Source organism: Pollicipes pollicipes, unplaced genomic scaffold (assembly GCF_011947565.3).
Source record: "Pollicipes pollicipes isolate AB1234 unplaced genomic scaffold, Ppol_2.1 Scaffold_5724;HRSCAF=6776_pilon_pilon_pilon, whole genome shotgun sequence".
Taxonomy (NCBI): domain Eukaryota; kingdom Metazoa; phylum Arthropoda; class Thecostraca; order Pollicipedomorpha; family Pollicipedidae; genus Pollicipes; species Pollicipes pollicipes.
Genome location: NW_023596746.1, coordinates 47,536,762 through 47,554,959, shown reverse-complemented (window position 1 = coordinate 47,554,959; position 18,198 = coordinate 47,536,762). Strand labels below are relative to the sequence as shown.

General features: G+C 60.5%; 1 protein-coding gene across 1 annotated transcript in view; it reads right to left on the bottom strand.

The window, feature by feature from the left end:
- LOC119102503 (four and a half LIM domains protein 2) overlaps positions 1-18,198 on the bottom strand; it is a 35,804-nt gene that overhangs the window by 4,889 nt on the left and 12,717 nt on the right. The window contains exon 3 of the mRNA XM_037225878.1: positions 17,497-17,671. Coding sequence (XP_037081773.1) covers positions 17,497-17,671 — 175 coding nt within the window. The remainder of the gene's footprint in view (positions 1-17,496; positions 17,672-18,198) is intronic.

Genomic DNA, 18,198 nt, shown 5'->3' with positions numbered 1-18,198 from the left:
GTCTCGGTCGGCAGACGGCGAACGAGCCGCGGAGTGCTGAGCGCGTGACGCAACAGCCGTGGGCGCTGACCGAGGCGAACAAGCTGTCGAAGCACCAGGGGATGAGTCCATTCTCAGCAGCCACAGCGGTCCGTTAGCGCGCCGCACCCTCCGCCTGCGGCGCCTGGTGCCGTCAGCTGCAGCCCCCTCCCGGACGGAGCGACATTTGACGACCCTGACGGGAGCACGGACACCGGCCGGGCCGGACCGTCGTAGTCCGGCGCGCCGCCCGCCTGCGCGCTCTGTTAACCCCGGTGTGTACCGCCCGCCTGACAGCCTGTAACTCTCCGGCCGAGGGCGAAGACCGGGTGACATCATGGATGAGCTCACCACCTCGGAATGCATGGGCTCCTGGCCCGGGCGACCCACAAAAACCCGTGGCCGGTCGTCCCCCCTTTGGCCGCCCTCCACCGGGTCACCTGAGGTCCCGCCGCCCAGACGGCCCCGCACCTGTCGTGGCGTGGAATGGTGTCGGGGCGAGACCGCACACACCTGTTGCCGACGGGCATCAGAAGAGCTGCAAACGTTCACGGGGAAACCTGGCAACGTTCGCTGGCTCCTAGCTACTGTTATACAAACAGCGCATGCACCACTACCGCCTGTGACGAACGGAGGCCGTCAGTCTGAGGAAGTTGAGTCAGGCCCCATGCCACATCCTCGCCCAAGCGTTTCAATGTTGACATTCCACTCCAAAAATTGAGCTCCCAGATCGGCCTCGGGGGAGACCGGGAGCAGTCGCGGTCCACCTCGGCAGCCGCGGCCGCGCGCACCGCCGCCCGACCGCCCGGCACGCCCCGCGGCAACACAGCCGACCTTGAGAGCCAGCGCAGATGTTTTGACGGCGACGGCGCCGTCAAAATCGGTGCGTCACCGCCGCCGGCTCGGCAGGGCCGGGGACTGAGGGTGACCCACCCCGGGGCGCTGTGAGCGCCTGACGCGTCTCGCACGGAGCACGGCACCGGGTGCAGCCCACCGATTGTTTGGGTTATGCGGTGCCAGATCCGACAGCAAACATGTACTGAGACGGCTATTTCATAACATTAAAAATATCGCGTCTTGATCAGGAATGCTGGGATTCAATCCGGGATACACACAACAAGCACCCGGTCAGCCGCACGGTGAGCTGCGGGCGCTTCGTCGCAACGGGAGCCGAGTGCGCCGCACCGCGACGGCCGGCCAGCGGGCCGCCGGGCGGCCGGGCGGTCGGGCCCTGATAGCGGGGCGATGGGCCGTGATGGCGTCTGTTCGTCCCGCCGATCAAGGGTGTTGCACGGCTCGGCGTTAAGCCCGGTCGGCCGGTACCTGAGGGCGGCCCGCGCGCCTGCCGGCTGGGCGGGCCATCGACCGCCGCCCTCCATTATTAACGGCCGACTCACGTGGTGTCGGGCGGACCGCGCCGGGCGCGCGTCGGCCGGGAGCCTCACAGCCGCGAGCTGACGGCTTGCCGGCGGCCGCCCGGTTCGCAGGAGCGTCAACCGGCGCTCGGGCGCGGCAGCCGCGGACCCTGGGAGAGATCTGAACGGCCCTGCGCGGCGGCCGCAGTGTGGGGGGACCCGGCGACGGACCGAGTGCGTCGGCACGCGCCGGGTAATGGTCCGACCGTCAGAACGTGCCTAGCCGACCGGGTGCAGCACCGGTGCGCAGGTGGCACACTCAGCGTAGCCCTGCCGCCGGAGGTTCAGGGCCGCTCGCGTTCTCAGCCCGCTCGGTCTGACTCACGCCGTCCGCCGCGACGCCTCCGGAGCCACCGGCAGCGACGCCTCGCGCGCCTCACAGCGTTACGTCGCCGGTTTGTCGCGCGCCGGGGGGTCGTGTCAGGGCGCGCCGCCGCCGCGCGACGACAAATATGGCGTGGAACGCGGCGACAGCGCGGCAAGCGGCGAGGCCGCAGACAGACGGCCGGCGGGAGGTGGGGGCCGGGCGAGGCGGGCGGCCCTCCGCCCAGCTGGGGCGGTGGAGGCGGCAGTGACGGCACCACCTGGCGGTCAGGCCAGACAGCAGGCGGCGCGGACGACCGCCGGCCGCAGATCGCCGGGCATCAAGCGTCCGGCTGGACAATGGGGTGTTTATGATCGCCGGCGCTGACGCGGCTGGAGTGACGCAGCGACAGCCGGCCCGTGACCGACGGAAACCCGAGGGGCGCCGCCGCGCACTCGTGGGAGCGCTAAGTGACGCGACTGCCCATTTGCGGGCCTCACTGTCATAATTCAGCACAGCCTTTCACCGCTCCCGCGCCCAAAATGCCGTCGAAGGTCATTTTCGGCGAAAGGACGCCTCTTAGACGCGGCGAATGCCCCAGATTACCCACGGAGCGCCACCGAGACTGCCGCCAGTCGGCGGGAATCAGCCCAATTGCCACGAGAATGCCCCGCAGGCACCACAACACCAGGCTGGCCAGCCACGGACCAGCCGCGGTGCCGGACGCCAGCGGCTCGAAGCCGCGTGATGGCCACCACTTTCCACCCGGCACCAGGCACATCCATGACACAGCACTTGATTGCAGCCGTCCATCACAATTGTAAGCTCAGGTGCCTGCAGGCCCAGGCTACTCTCGCTGAATATCAGCTCCCTGCGGCGGCGCGTGACCTTGACCCGTGCCAGATGGCAGCCAACCACGTCCGAGGCCCAAAGGCATCGTGAGCTCCGGTATCGGCCACGCCCTCGCCGCACCCCGGATAGAAGCCCGCTGAGATGTGATGGGTCGTATTAAATTCGCTTGAGCACTACAAGCTCAACAGTCGGGATATCATCGGAGGGCACGGCTCTGAGCGTAACATAAACATGCCAACTGAGGCATTCATACACATGGTGACGACTGTCGCCACACAAGGAGCACTGCCGCACACTGGCAGCAAATCGGATATATATGTTCCTTTGAATGAAGACGGAGGCAGTTTCGTGGGCATTGGTGGGCCTCGCATTTCCGTGGGACGGGCGTCACCGGCACACATGTGGTGCTGGGTCGCATCTCCGCCGCCGCCGCCGTCCGCACCGGGCCCGGCGACACCCAGCCCTGACCCGGCCACGCCCCGAGGCTAAAAGCGGCGGCCTCTCGCGCCGACAGTTCGTCGGCAAAATCAATGGTGAGTCCCCGGCCGGCTGGGAGCGGCCCGATGGCTGGTTCGGGGCCGGCAGGGTCACCGACGACGGGGCGTGGCCGCGCTTCCGATTTGGGGGTCACGGGGTCATCGGCGCAGCGCCGCCCCGGGCCGCTACGGGTCGCGGGCGTCAGGACCCCGGCGCCGCACCCAGGCACCCGGCAGAGGTCAGGGAAGCAGCACGGTCGGCGCACAAGCTCCGGCCCCGGAGTCGCCCCGGGCCGCCGCTAGGCCGCGGGCTTCGGTAGGGGACGGTCAACGGCCACCAGAGACTCGGCTCGTTGCCGGGGTCGCCGCGACAGAGGTCACCGTGGCCGGCTATGTGACGGGCCACATTACCAATCCACGGCTTTCCCGAAAACGTCCCTACATCCATTTGCGTAGCTGCTGCAATATTTCTGACCCACTGAGAGCCGGCAGAAGCCAGTCCACGAAACACCCCAGTTGTGAGGACCCGCGCTGGTTTATGGCGTTCGGGCAGGCGCAGCCACGAACGTGAAGCATCCCACAGAAGGAGGACGACCTCCCTTCATGACGTCGCGACTGAGGTTCTACCCCTACAAGGCGCAGGGGCGCCAAAGGACTCGCTGGAGCGTAGACTGCAGCCAGTGAAGTCATCCGGATCCCAGCATGTCAACTAACGTCAACACCAATGACAGCAAACTATGACGAAAGGAAGCTGATCTACCCTGCCCTGAATTGTTTATTGTAGTTCGGGCGGCAGAAATAGCACGGCATTGCCGTCATAAAGTTACCCAGCTAACCAGCCTCCGTGAGTAGCGAGCACAGCTGGCACTAGGCCAAGGTAAGATAATCCCGTGCATGCTGTCAAGGTGGTCTGGCACATTCGAATGCTACAGGCGTTAACATATCACCTAACGGATGAAGGTTGACGGGTTAAATCCAAAACATGATCCACTCAGTTCGCGTGTACGGCCCTATCATACACCTATCGCGACGCGAGGACAGGTTTGGTCGATGACATCAGTGACGCCCTCCAATAAAAAAGACTGAAGAACTGTTGAACTTATATTGAACTGCCTAGATAGCAGCAAAGCCGTTGTTGCGCCTGTATGTGTGTCTACGTACACGAAGCAATGCAACGCGAAGCATGCACAGGTGTGCAGCTAGCTATGTCGAGTGTTGCCCAAAAGTGCGCGATGAACGTTACAGTAGCATTTGGGCCGTGTGTACATGCGGCTTGGGCAAGCATAGTTCAGAACACGTCTGATGTGAGGTGGCACCGCTGAGAGCTGACATCGGCCCGGCGATGTCTGATAACCCGACCGGACCCTACCCGACCTGACCCGACACATTACACATGTCTACACAGCCCGGACCATCATCGGGGGCCGGGCGTCTCGTGCCGTCCCGCGCGCCAATCCGGCACCGGGCACGCCACTGCCGAGCGACGGGGGCGATCCACCGCTGCTGCGCGCGGCGTGCGTCACGCGCGCGTCCGTCACGCCGGCCGGCCAACGGCACGCGACGCGCGGACAGCGGACGCGACCGATCAGCGGGAGTCACGGCACCGGCGGCGGAGCCCCCTAACCTGACCTGACCCGACCTGACCCGGCCTAACCCGCCGGCGGCGGAACCTCCTGCCCTGACCTGACTCGTCAGCAGTGAGGCGCAGGACGCCTGCGCTGGCCGGGCTGGGCGACCCGTGACCGAGGCGAAAACAGGGCTCTCACCAGGACCGCTTGGATGGCATATCGACCCGGGATCCAGACCACATCGACCGCTGCTGATTCCAGGAGCCTGCCCGCGCCGCCGGGTGGGGAGGGGTGGCAGGGCAGCACAGAAGCGGTCCAGTCCAGTCGCCGGCCGCCCAACCACTCGTCCGGCGCGAGCGGAGACAATGACACCGCTGCCGCTCGCTCCCCCGTCGGCGGCGGCGAGGGGCACGGCATCCCCAATTATCAGGTCCTCCGCGCGCAACTCGGGCCCGCGGAGGGACGGCACGATGTGGCTGTCGACGGCCGTCGTGGACGGCGCGTCGCTGCCGTCCACGACGGGGCGCGCGGCGGCGGCGGCGCCAGGCGGAGAAAGGTGGCCGCGCCGCGCCATGCCCGTATATGTCGCGGCGGGCGGCCACGTGCACCCGGCCCGGGTCACGGGGCGGCCTCGGCGGCGGTGCGACCCGACTGCTGATGAGCCAGCGCCCTGCAGGCGCCACGGCCGCCGCCGCCGCGGTGCCGGCCCGTTCATTAGTCCCGGGGCGTCCGCGAAGTGGCTGAGACGTCGCAGCGCCGGCGCCGGCCGCCCCAGGGATTACGGAGAAGAAATGTCGTCCAGACGGCGGCACGGAAACGGCTCTTGACGGAACCCGCGTGTGGAGGCACGGTGCAAGTGATGACACCTGTCCATCGGAACTTTTACATCCCTCAGTGCATGAGGATTTTTGACACTACAGTGCTTCACTGTCGATGGAACTTTCGCTGTCAATGGCCAGCTGGGCGAGCGGCCATTGGCAGTGAGAGGTCAGGTCAGGTCACGGCTGGGCCGATGCCGGCCGGCTGGGCGGAAGCGGAAGTGACCGCTGCTGCCACCGCCGCCGCCCGTCAGGTCCACTCGTGCCCACAACTAATGATGCGGTGCTGAGCTGATGTAACGCCATGATGAATGGCATACCACAGCGTCAGTCCACAGGTCCGAGACATTAGGCTGACAGTGCATACATAACCAGACGCTATCAGTAGATCGATAAAGTATATCTGAAGCTTCTAGCACGCTGACAAGGCCGTCGTCCCGAAGCCAGCATATAATGAAATTCACAGCACGGACCCTTTTTCAATAAACGTCCCTCCCGTCTACATTAGTTGTTCCATCAAAAATTGTCCTTCATGATCATTTCGGAACAAAGGGAGGGGAGGAGTGAAGCTTAAATTTTTTCCGGACATTCTTGCGCGCCATAGGCGCGCCGAACTTCTTACACGGCGTATAACGGCATGTGTTTTCAACCTGCATACATTTGTATGTCTATCTTAGTTTTTTCATTGTCGACATTCATTACCGGGAGACAAGCAGTGTGCCCGTTTTTTTGGAGGAGGGGCGGAGGGCGGGGGCACGGCCCACAGGTACTTTGAGTCGCTTCTTTCCATGCACCACCGTACGCATTGTGCTAAATTTTCCAAAACGCATGGCGTGAGGCCCGGGAAGCCCATTCCCCTAATGTTCAACGTGCTATGCGCATTTTATGTAGTATTTGATGCTCTTGCGTTCTCGTGCCCACGCTCGATCACGTGCTTATTTACCCATGAAACAAAATAACCAGAGATGCACGTGCTTCGGTGCCCCCTTTAAACACACTGCGTTGATATTAGCCAAAAGTTTGAGGTAAATACCTTTTTTCTTGGGGTCTTTGAGTAGGCATTTTCCATTGAGAACGCAATAGAAGTTTTCTTTCGGGTCGATGTCGCTGAGGATGTAGGCGTCCTTCTTGTCCTCGCCATCTGTCTTTGAGGTGGTGGTGGAGGAGGAACTCTTGTCCTCGATGCAGCGGCTGGAGGCCGGCGTGGTGGAGAACTCCTTGGTGGTCTCCGTGTTGCGCTTGGTCCCGCCGTCCTTGGTCTCCTCCGTGGTACGCTCTTCCTTCTCCTTCTTGTACTTGGTGTGGCCGTTCTCCGTCTTGGTCTCCTCGCGGACTGTCCACTTCTCCACCTTCTCAACGATACCGGACGCCATGGCTGGTGACTACCTCGCCTATCGCACGCCGACAAAGCCTCTGCTTCGCCGCTCGCTTGCAGCAGAAGACACGGCAGAGCTTCCGCTGCGCGCCGCCAGGCGGGCCGGCGGCGCTGGCGGCGGTGCACGCGGTGCGCCCCCGTCCCCTGAAGGCCGGCCCGCCCGAATGCCCGGCGCAGCGGCGCGCGGGTGTCACATCGGCGCTCTGCAGTCGCTGGCGGGAGGAACCGGCGCACCAGGGGCCACAGCTGAGGGAGGGGCCCCGCCCGAATGCCCGGTGCAGCGGTGCGGGGTGGGGGCGGGTGTCACATCGGCGCTCTGCAGTCGCTGGCGGGAGGACCGGCGCACCATGGGCCACAGGCTGAGGGCGGGGGCCGCCCGAATGCCCGGTGCAGCGGTGCGCGGGTGTCACATCGGCGCTCTGCAGTCGCTGGCGGGAGGACCGGCGCACCATGGGCCACAGGCTGAGGGCGGGGCCCGCCCGAATGCCCGGTGCAGCGGTGCGCGGGTGTCACATCGGCGCTCTGCAGTCGCTGGCGGGAGGACCGGCGCACCATGGGCCACAGGCTGAGGGCGGGGCCCGAACGGCAGTCAGCCGACTGGGGCGGCGCCGGCCCCCATCCCCATGTACCGTAGGCCATCGCATTTCGGGCAAGGCGTGGGTACGCTGGGAGCGCGGGACCTGGACGTGTGCTAATGTGTCGCCGGCACGCGTCCTTGGAAGGAAGCGTTCGTGCGTCCCGATAAAGGTGCCGCCAGGGACAGGCACCTGCGCAGTTAGTTGAGACCTCGGATATTCAGATTGTTTGATCGGCATTCGGATTGTAGGGTTTAGAGGCGAAAGGAATGCTTTTGAAACTCGTCATGGCTGAGCTTTGTGATATTAATGAATTGAATGAGAAAGTGTGTGCTGCATTGCGTATTTCATAGATCACTTCAACATGTCCTTCACATGCGAGTGACAGCACAGGGATGAGAAATGACGTAGTGAAGTCAGCAGAAGGCGTGCTATGCTGAAATTCAAAGAATTTCCTCCATCCTCTCACTATCTAAGGAATGCAGTGTTTCGACACCAAAGGAGCATGATCTGTCTGGGCTGAGCTACTGGGCTGACGGATTGAAGAGGAGGGATGCACAGGAAGAAGCTGCCCCGCTCGCCAACTCTGGAAAGTTAGCTTCATCCTATGGCGTTGCATAGCTAGAGATGCCTGGCATACTGAGTTCAAACTCTTGGCATGCTCGTTCGCCAGTGACCTGACGGTCTTCAGTGAAGCCGTGCCCCATCGGTCGGCGTCGGTATCGATCGGCGCGCCACGCCTCCCTTGGGACACCGACCTCGACCAGTTCGGACTTCGAGGCTCCATCAAGATACCTGCTATGAAGTTACCTGTTCCTGATCTTTAGGCAGCACAGCTTAAACAATTCCGTGCACGTCCGTCTAATAAACTGAACACGCGTCATTCCCATTCCAACCAGAAACATTGTAACTTGAGAGGCGCGATACGGAAGATCTCCCGCGCGCCGCACAAGCCGTCTTCAGCCAGTCCACTCTTTTGACCCTCACTCCCACCAGCGACCTGTTGGGCATCCGGGCGCCCAGACAACTTACCTCGCGCGGCCACCAATGACAACGTGGCGAGCCCGTCGCGCGGCCGACCTGGTTGCTCGTCATTCGCTGGTCTCTCCCTCCGATCGGGCCAAGATGTATGCTTGACCGATCTTGTATACGCTTGAAAGTCAATGATGTACATAAACGACAGACGTTTCTACATGGCTACCATCATCACGAGGGCAGTCGCTTATTATTTATTCTCGATGCGCGCGCCCGTCGACCATTCACGGCAACGGCACCGGCGAGCACGTGAACATTATCATGGGTGCGCCCCGCGCCCGTGCCCACGCTGCCTTACGCAATGCTCCGTCACCACTTCCCGCCGTCCAATTATCGCATAAGCGCGGCATGAGCTGTTGGAGCTCATTCTGCCGCCCTGCTCCGACTATGGACACGGCGTCACGTCACCGCCCTTACGAGCGCTACGTCAGAGCACGGCGGGTGCCGGTCCGCGCCTCATATGGCGTCCGCCGCCCGCCGCTAATCCGCCCCACCAATTGGAGTGCAGCCTTATTTGGGCGCGTCGGTCGGATCGCGGCGGTCCGGCCGGCTGCGTCGGCTGCAGGCCGGACCGGCCGCGCCGCTGCCACCGCGGGAGACGAGGAGGCGCTCGCGGCGCGTCGGCACGGCAGCCGGGGACGGCGGGAGGGGGAGAGCTGTCTGTGTCCACGCCGGACGGGCGGAAGCCATCGCCGGCACTGGGGTATCGATGAGCTCCCTCCCCCAGCGGCGGACACACCGACGGAGACAAACCGGTCCTGAGTGAAGCCGTCAGTATTTGAAGACCAGCAGCTCCTTATAAGGCGCTGCTACTCCGGCTGTGCTATGTTCTCTTGCACATAAATGCTCTGCTGACCTCATGTTTCGCCGTTAAACTCGCTCCTTCCGCAAGTCGTAATCGCCCCGGCATCAGCTACAGCTATTTTTGCTTCTCCAGACACGGTCAGGCCACTAATCTCTCGGCACTCGACACTAAGCAGAGCGAGCTCTCAGACTGTGGGCCTCACACGCTCACGAGCCAGTCCCGGGCGCCGGCCGCCGCCATCGCCGCCGCCGCTGCGGCCGGCCGGCCCTCCGAGTCCTGTCCTGCTGCCGCCCGGAAGAGGAGGTGGCCGTCAGGCGCGGCCCGTGACGCCACACCCCCAAATAAGCGCACGTGGTGCGCCCCGCACCCGGCTCAGGAATATAGCGTCTGTCGGCCCTGAGTCATCTGCCCGAGGTCAGCTTCGCTGCCCCCGACAGGTTCCACCCTCCTCTGCGGCGGGGAGTGGTCACGTGACTAGTCGGCAGTCGGCCATGTGAGGGCCACGAGCCCGGCGCACCGGTCTCGCTCATTGAGAGGATAACACGGTGGCTCTCGGCGAATCTGTGATGTCAAAAAGAAGATGTCGCCGGGGGAAAAACACCCGAGAGGTGTTTCAAGAGCACGTTCTGACAGCAGAACTACCCACCGGCAGAAGGTCAGACCACATCAGTTCATCACAGAGGCGCCCAATCGCATGCCACCCAGAGGCTGTACGTTCGCTCATGAATGAAAGGAGAAGCGGACTGAGACTTCCTCTCGCTCGAGTCAGCCAGTTTCATCAGGAGCCCCTGTCTCACAAAACAGAGGCCGGAACACAAGCAAGCTTATCAGTAATTCAGCCATCCGTTCCAAAGAGTTCAAGAGTAGAAATAAGACGTTCAAAGAGATACATGCATTGAAGAAACCGACATACTTCATTTCGTTCCGTCAGTTCGTTCTTTCGATTGTACTATCTTGAGCGTCCATTACAGAATGAGCAGGTTCGTGGAAATGGACTCGATAACGATCCAAAGCCGGACCCCCGATCCAAAACCGGATCAGGGAGGCAAAATTTGAATGAAGCGTCACTTTCATTACAACGAAGTGGAAACAACACAGACCTTGGGGTTTTCAATGTCTTTCAGTGGCTTGGTCCCGATAGCCCACTCGTGGATATACAATGTCAGTGAAAAAGTAGCGAGGCGAGATGCAGTAATGGCTATATGCTCCATAACTACTGTATGTTCCGTCGGTGATGATGATTTGGGCTCCGGGGCACACCGACTACGATGGTCATATGGCGCCCATGTTCCGTGAGTGCATGGGGACGGGGGCATCGCGACGGTTACCCAGCTACGGTTACGGCCACCTCGATGGTCTTCCGTGCCCACTAACCACAGCATGACGTCATAACGTGACGTCATAGGCCAATGTGCAGCCGTCACAGGTGACAAAACAGCATCTTTCATCTTATACGACCAGACGTCACGGAGTGGCATTGCTCGCGAGGAGTGAATCATCGGAGGAGGTTCTCTGTCTTCCTGTGACGGGCGATCGCGCCCTGGCCAGACCTGGCGCGGGGGACGGAAGGCATGTCCGGCCCCCGGCGCACTAGAGCGGCGCTCCCATCACAGGCACGTCCGACTGGCACCCGCCCCCGCCACGTGACCTGCTCGGACGCTCCATATACTCAAAACTCCAGAGGTCACGTGACTAGCCCGAACCCACCGAGTGCCGTAACGTTTCGTGCGCACGTGATCAGCGGCGCCACGACGAAGACGCGGCTCCAGGCAGACAGGCCGCGGCGCCGGTACTACTGGAGACTGCACTACTTGTCATCGGCTGCAGCGCTCGCAGCGGGGCTAATTCAGACCGACTTTAAAAAAGACTTGGGTTAAAAATATGTCATATTTGGTGAACCCTGATCTATCGTCATGGTACGACGCAGCAGGGGAGGACGCCTCTTGTCAGCATAGAATGTCGCCGTCATCCCCAATAATGCACGTTTCTTCCCCAGGGCACGCAGTTCGTTTTGATCGAAAGTCATCTGGAGGCAATAAACATGTGCCATTGCCGGTGAATCCGAACTGCCGCTGTCAAGTTCTCAGATACTTTTGCTACCAAAACACTTTCAAACAGCAGTTACTGCGACGCAAAAACGCACAGAAAGAAACGTGTCGTAAAATAGGAAAAAAATGCAAGCATACATAACTAGGTGTTGATGCAGTCAAGCTGATTTTTGAACACATAGCTGACGTAAATACAGAGATAAAATGAATCGGCTTTTACAGCTTGAGCTTACAATTTCATTTCGCAGAGCTGCATTAGGATACGATTATTCGTGACGGTCTTAGCTGCTAAAAAGCATGCATTATCCTCTCAATAAGGTATCAAGAAACATAACAAGTTTTCGTTCAAGTAACCTAAATCAAAAATAGATTTTGTGGAACCTGGGATGTGGAATCTAATTCTGAACAGCTCAAGAACAATACCTGAAGCGAGTCCATACCCCTGTATCCAACATTAAACCCTGGTACTAGTTCGCGCTGTCCTCCTGCGACATTAAAGCGATCCATAATTCAGACATCTTTACTTCCTTCACGAGCAGAAAACACTGAGAAAAACATATAACATATAACATATCATACAACTTTCTACACAACCTAAATGCAGCCTGCATGGCAAATGAACAAACAGACGTCAGATATTTCAGCCTAGGGAAGGTTTCTCTAAATATGCTTATCGCTGCAAAATCTGTTTTCTTTAGAATATTCCCGTTCCAAAACATTGCAATAAGCATCATTTTACATACATCAATACACGCGTACCAAATATCAGTTTACATGAGCTCGTTCACGATTGGCATAATCTTCGTACTCCGAAACTGATCCAGTGCCACGTAATAGTCGCGCTGCCGGTGACTGCTTTACCGCGGCCGCAGAGACCAGTCGGACGCCAGGAGCCGCCGAATCCGACCACCAGCGGACCACGGCGGACCGCAACGGACCACCGCGGACCGCAGCGGACCACCGCGGACCACGGCAGACCACGGCAGACCACGGCGGACCACGGCGGACCACAGCGGACCACAGCGGACCACCGCGGACCACGGCAGACCACGGCGGACCACGGCAGACCACAACCGACCACGGCAGACCACAACCGACCACGGCGGAACGGGTCGTTCCTGTAGCAGCCCGGCTGCACCGCCGCGGCCGCAGCGTCCACCGTCCAGGCCGGGAAGCAAAAATGGACACGAGCCCTCGACCGCGCAAGCCGCAAATGGGTGACCAGTGCGACCACGGTGGGCACGCCGCCTCATTGCATTCCCGTCTGCGTTTCTCGTTATTCATTCCGTTATTTGTCTCGAAACGACGCTCAGAGCACCAAGGACACGGACAAACGGACAAACTGGTCACGCGCCACGCGGGCAGTGACACCCTGTACCGGAACGGACAGCCAAGTGGACAGTCTTTCAGACATGTTGGCTGGCTGGCTGCGAGCTCAGTCAGCCAGCACAACACAAACAAGAGCTCAAGTCCGAGGCTTTTCTAATCCCGCGACCGTTTGGTCGTGTGGTCATGCCCGGAAACGCCACCTGAGCTGCTGCAAGCGGCGCAGGCATGACTTCGTTGCATATGCTGACTTTGAAAAGAGCATCTTCCAAACCTAGCCGTGCAAACATCGGGCATCTCAAATGGTGGAAGTTGGCGGATGGTTCCAGGAAACCATGTTGTCCACCGTCACCAAATGCCTTGTGTGCTATACATGACGCATGAAACCAGCACCGATGCAGTGCTCAGCTACAGACGACCGCTGCACCAGCCATGGGCACTGAAAACCAACCTTCATTAGCAGTAACCTCAAGCGTATTGTATGTTACGACGCCATTGTCTTCATCTCGCCACGGCCGCGTCCGATTTACGAACGCGCTCAGGAGGTGAGTCCTTGACCTCCGGCTGTCATTAACGTCCGATTTACGAACGCGCTCAGGAGGTGAGTCCTTGACCTCCGGCTGTCATTAACGTCCGATTTACGAACGCGCTCAGGAGGTGAGTCCTTGACCTCCGGCTGTCATTAACGTCCGATTTACGAACGCGCTCTGGAGGTGAGTCCTTGACCTCCGGCTGTCATTAACGTCTGATTTACGAACGCGCTCAGGAGGTGAGTCCTTGACCTCCGGCTGTCATTAACGTCCGAGTTACGAACGCGCTCAGGAGGTGAGTCCTTGACCTCCGGCTGTCATTAACGTCCGATTTACGAACGCGCTCAGGAGGTGAGTCCTTGACCTCCGGCTGTCATTAACGTCCGATTTACGAACGCGCTCAGGAGGTGAGTCCTTGACCTCCGGCTGTCATTAACGTCCGATTTACGAACGCGCTCAGGAGGTGAGTCCTTGACCTCCGGCTGTCATTAACGTGGGCGATGGCCTACCCCAGTGTATATCCAACACATTTTAAACGCGCATTCCCGGGCCACCTTCGAATGCCACGTGCATGGAGATACAATACTGCTAGCGAACGTTTTTGAAGAGTGCTGATCTCCGACGTGGGGCATGCGAGCCGAGCCGGTGATCGCACCAGGTGGAATGTACCTGCTCAGCCACGGAGGCGCAGCGAATGGCGAACATGGGCGTTCCTCCAGTGGTTTATGGAGCCGCGCCATACTTGGTCCTGGCATTACGACATCGTGGTTTCCTAGTAGCGTCTCTAACAACCTATACCGATATCTACCATGCTTCGCTAGCGCCATCTATACAATCCACGTAGTTGCCATAGCCCAAAGATGGCAGAGCGCGTTTGGTTCAGTGGCTAGCAGTCTGTGCAGTGCATTCAGGACACGAAGATGAATTAACTACGGTGAGTCTTAACAAAATAAACTGAGCTAAAATATCCCCAAGACCGCTGAACAAGCCCAAAGCTAAAACGCCGCGTTCACGTTGGTAGGTTCGCATATCAGCAAACCAAGCGTCCCAGCCGCGACACACAGGTCCTGCTCACCCTCGTCGGGTCCGAGCTCCTCCATATGTCCGTTGCTGATGACGACCAAGGTGACACAGCGGCCAGCCCCTGACGTGATCACTTCCGCCGCCACAAAGCGACCACCTCAGCTTAGCCAACAGCAGGTCCCGCGGCCGCCGAGCGGGGCGTCGGGGCGGCTCGATTGCCTGCGGCTGTGCGGGCTCTGGCCAGAGATCGCAGCGCCGTGCACCTGGGCGTCGGCCCCCGGGCTAACTGCGACACACCGGCGCCCCGGGCCCACCCAGAGGCGAGCTCTGCCGCGAAAACGGCGTCAATGTTTACGGCGACGATCAACAGAGGGCCAGACGGCGACGACGCAGGCCGTCCGCCGCCGCCACCGCCGCCGCCGCCGCCGCCGCCGCCGCCGCCGCCGCCGCCGCCGCCGCCGCCGCCGCCGCCGCCGCCGCCGCCGCCGCCGCCGCCGCCGATGCCGCTGGGTCCCACATCGCGCAATGTTGGGAACGCCGTCCTGCGGCCAGCTGGCGGCCCGCCCTCGAGATGAGGCCACAGGGCAAGCGTTCACCGCCTAATGAACTCGTACGTCATGGAGACTGAGCGGCGGAGCTACCACCGGCCAACGACGGCGGACGAGGGAACTGGGTCAGCGAAGACGTGGATGAAGCGCTGGCAGCCGACGAGAAGCCATAACAGAGGAGGCCGCAGCCGCGGCGGAGGCCAAAGTCAGCGTTCACCGCGCGGAAACACGTCATAGCTCTATCATCCACGGCTCAAGCTACACAAACTACGGCGGGAGGACTGACACAGGCGGGCCTCGCGAGACGAAACGTCCGCTCCTCCCCCCGTGCGAGAACAGAAAGCTGGCACGCAACCTAGGTGCGTGCCAGCTCGATGCAGGACAAACGTCTTTGCAAGACAATGCCCGCGCTGTAAGCCCTGAAGACTGGTGTCAACAGGGAATCAGATAAAATCCCCAAGTATTTTATCGTTGCTATCCATAGATGCCGTGGCTTGTCCCTGTTGGTGGTGGAGCTAACCAAGCACATTATCCAAATGTGTGCTTGCCTTTCAATCACGAGACTGTCAGCGCCACCTGCGCAACCAAGCGTCGCCAGCCGACAGTGCTGCCTATAGCGACGGCGCCACCTATACTGCGATGACCCAAACCTCTCAAGGTTCGTACGATCCCGCATCACACATTTCAGGGCAGACGCGCATCCCTTCGCTTTCAGATCCTCAGTCCCACTTGAAACGCTTGCTTAAACTGAAAAGGTCCGCGTTCACCACTAAGGTCAAACTCACGGCGGGAGGCCATCATGTCCCGCGGGCCGGGCGCACTGCCCTGACGGCTGACGCCGCGCTCTGGCGGCCTCATTCCTGCGGCGATGCTGGCTCGGCAGGCTCGGTCGCCGCGCGTCACCGCTCCGGATGGGTCGCCGAGACACTGGCGTAACGTGTCCGGACCGTGCTGAGGCTTCACATACTCGGCCGGGATAACCGGAGCCGACAGAGTGCGGCGCATGCCGCCAGGGATGTGCCACATCACTGGCGGCACATCCCTGCGATCAGCGAGCTGGCGGCACATCCCTGCGATCAGCGAGCTGGCGACACATCCCCGCGATCAGCGAGCTGGCGACACATGCCGCCAGGGATGTGCCGCATCACCGGCGACACATCCCTGCGATCAGCGAGCTGGCGGCACATCCCTGCGATCAGCGGGCTGGCGGCACATGCCTGCGATCAGCGAGCTGGCGACACATCCCCGCGATCAGCGAGCTGGCGACACATCCCTGCGATCAGCGAGCTGGCGACATATGCCTGACGCAAAACCAGCTCAGAAGCACGTGAAAGACGTGCTCAGCGGATCAGGACGCGTCTAGATTTAGCTTCAGCGGGCCGGCTGTAGCGATGAGACGTCTGACTGGCGTCCACGGGTGTCACGCAACAACGGAATATGTGCGTCGTATCTGGGCCAACAAACACTAGTTGGCGCTCACACAGAGATACGCGCGCGACCGCAGAAGGGACATCATGTGCACCACATGTGCATATATGGTAGCGATCAGATAACTTGCTTACGCGTCGCAAGCCGCCGTATGAGGACGCATGAGCAACGAGAGGCGACTTCGTACCACAAACCCGCGCAGTATGTAGCGGGTAAACCGAATGCGACGCGTGACTCCATTTAAGCTATATCATGGGACGACTTATGACTGGAGAGCGACAGGCAGCTTACATGGCTGGAAGCACGAGCAGACAACGCGCAACGGCATGTTTTCCCCCATCATGAGAGAGCCGATTAAGAAGCAAATTGTTCCTGGCAACCAATTTGGGCAGATGAACGCAGTCATTGTTGCACGCGGGAAGATACATCCATTCTGGCCGCACCGGCAATCAGCCAGCAAACTTTCCGGGCGAGTATGCCACCACAAACGGGCAGAGTCAGTGTCAGGAGACCCATCTCCAGCAGGCAGCTCAACTCGTCTTGCCCCTGTAGACAGCCAGTGTCTGTGTTAGGGAATGCCGCTGCCCGCAGGCAATCTTTCCGATGAACAGACACGCTGGGGCTGCCGCAACAGACAGCCAGTGTCTGAGTCGGAAAACTCATCCGCCCGCAGACAGCCGGTCTCTGGCGGACGACTCGACCGATCCGCCCCCCACAGACAACCATTGCCTCTGCCAGGACACTTAACTGCCCGCAGACAGCGCGCGTCTCTGGCGGAGAGCTCAGCTGAGCGGACACTGCAGAAAGCCAACCCGCGTCCGGTTCACATAGCCAGACAGCCAGCCAGCCAGCCAGCCAGTCAGCCAGCCAGCCAGCCAGCCAGCCTGCCAGTCTGGCGCACGCAGACTCAGACAACCCCGCATCTGGTGCAAACAGACTCAGACAGCCCCGCATCTGGCGCACGCAGACTCAGACGGCCCCGCGTCTGGTGCACGCAGATTCAGATAGCCCCGCATCTGGCGCACGCAGATTCAGACAGCCCCACATCTGGTGCACGCAGACTCAGACAGCCCCGAATCTGGCGCACGCAGACTCAGACAGCCCGCGTCTGGTGCACGCAGATTCAGACAGCCCTGCATCTGGTGTACACAGACTCAGACAGCCCCGCATCTGGCGCACACAGACTCAGACAGCCCCGCATCTGGTGCACACAAGACTCAGACAGCCCCGCATCTGGTGCACACAGACTCAGACAGCCCCGCATCTGGCGCACAAAGACTCAGACAGCCCCGCATCTGGTGCACGCAGATTCAGACAGCTGCGCGCAGCCGGGCTCGCCGGGCGCCACTCACCGGCCCTGAAGATCTCCCCGCAGCCATCGCAGCGGGTGGCGAACTGGGCGTCGTAGCACGGGCCGCAGTAGATGTTCTCGGCCTTCGAGCCGAACTGCTTGTCCACCAGCGACATGCGACACTTGTTGCACAGGAAGCATGCCTCGTGCCAGTGTTTCTCCTTGTAGCTCAGGTCCTGCCGACCGGGACTGAGGTGAGCGAGGCGGACACCCGGGCGAGGGCCAGGGTCAATGGCGCGGCAGGCGACACCAAGTTGATGGGCAATGTGAGGGATTTGCTTTATGAACACCAACACGATAATGCAAAACTGAGCTATGAGACGCCGCAGACATAAATCAACCGGGCTGCGATTGTCCTAGACTTCCGTCACGGAAAGAACGGATTGACCCTTAAATATCAGAAAATTGTGGGAATTGTGCAAAGCCAATAGCACAATTCTACATGACATAAATAAGTCTGTTGCAGGTCAGGGCGCGTCCTTATACCTTATCTCCCCAACTGGATCTGTCTCTGCTCTGAAAACACCGCTTTGGGATGTAAAATGACACTTCATGCCTGGTTCTTTTTTGCGTCGCAAGAATTCCGGGTCGTGAATTCGTGAGTTTTACCTCGCAAACATGTAGTATTTTCCACCGGTTACAAAGGGAAAACCACCGCACCAGGGCACTGATACACCCATGTACGGCACATGTCATGGCAAAG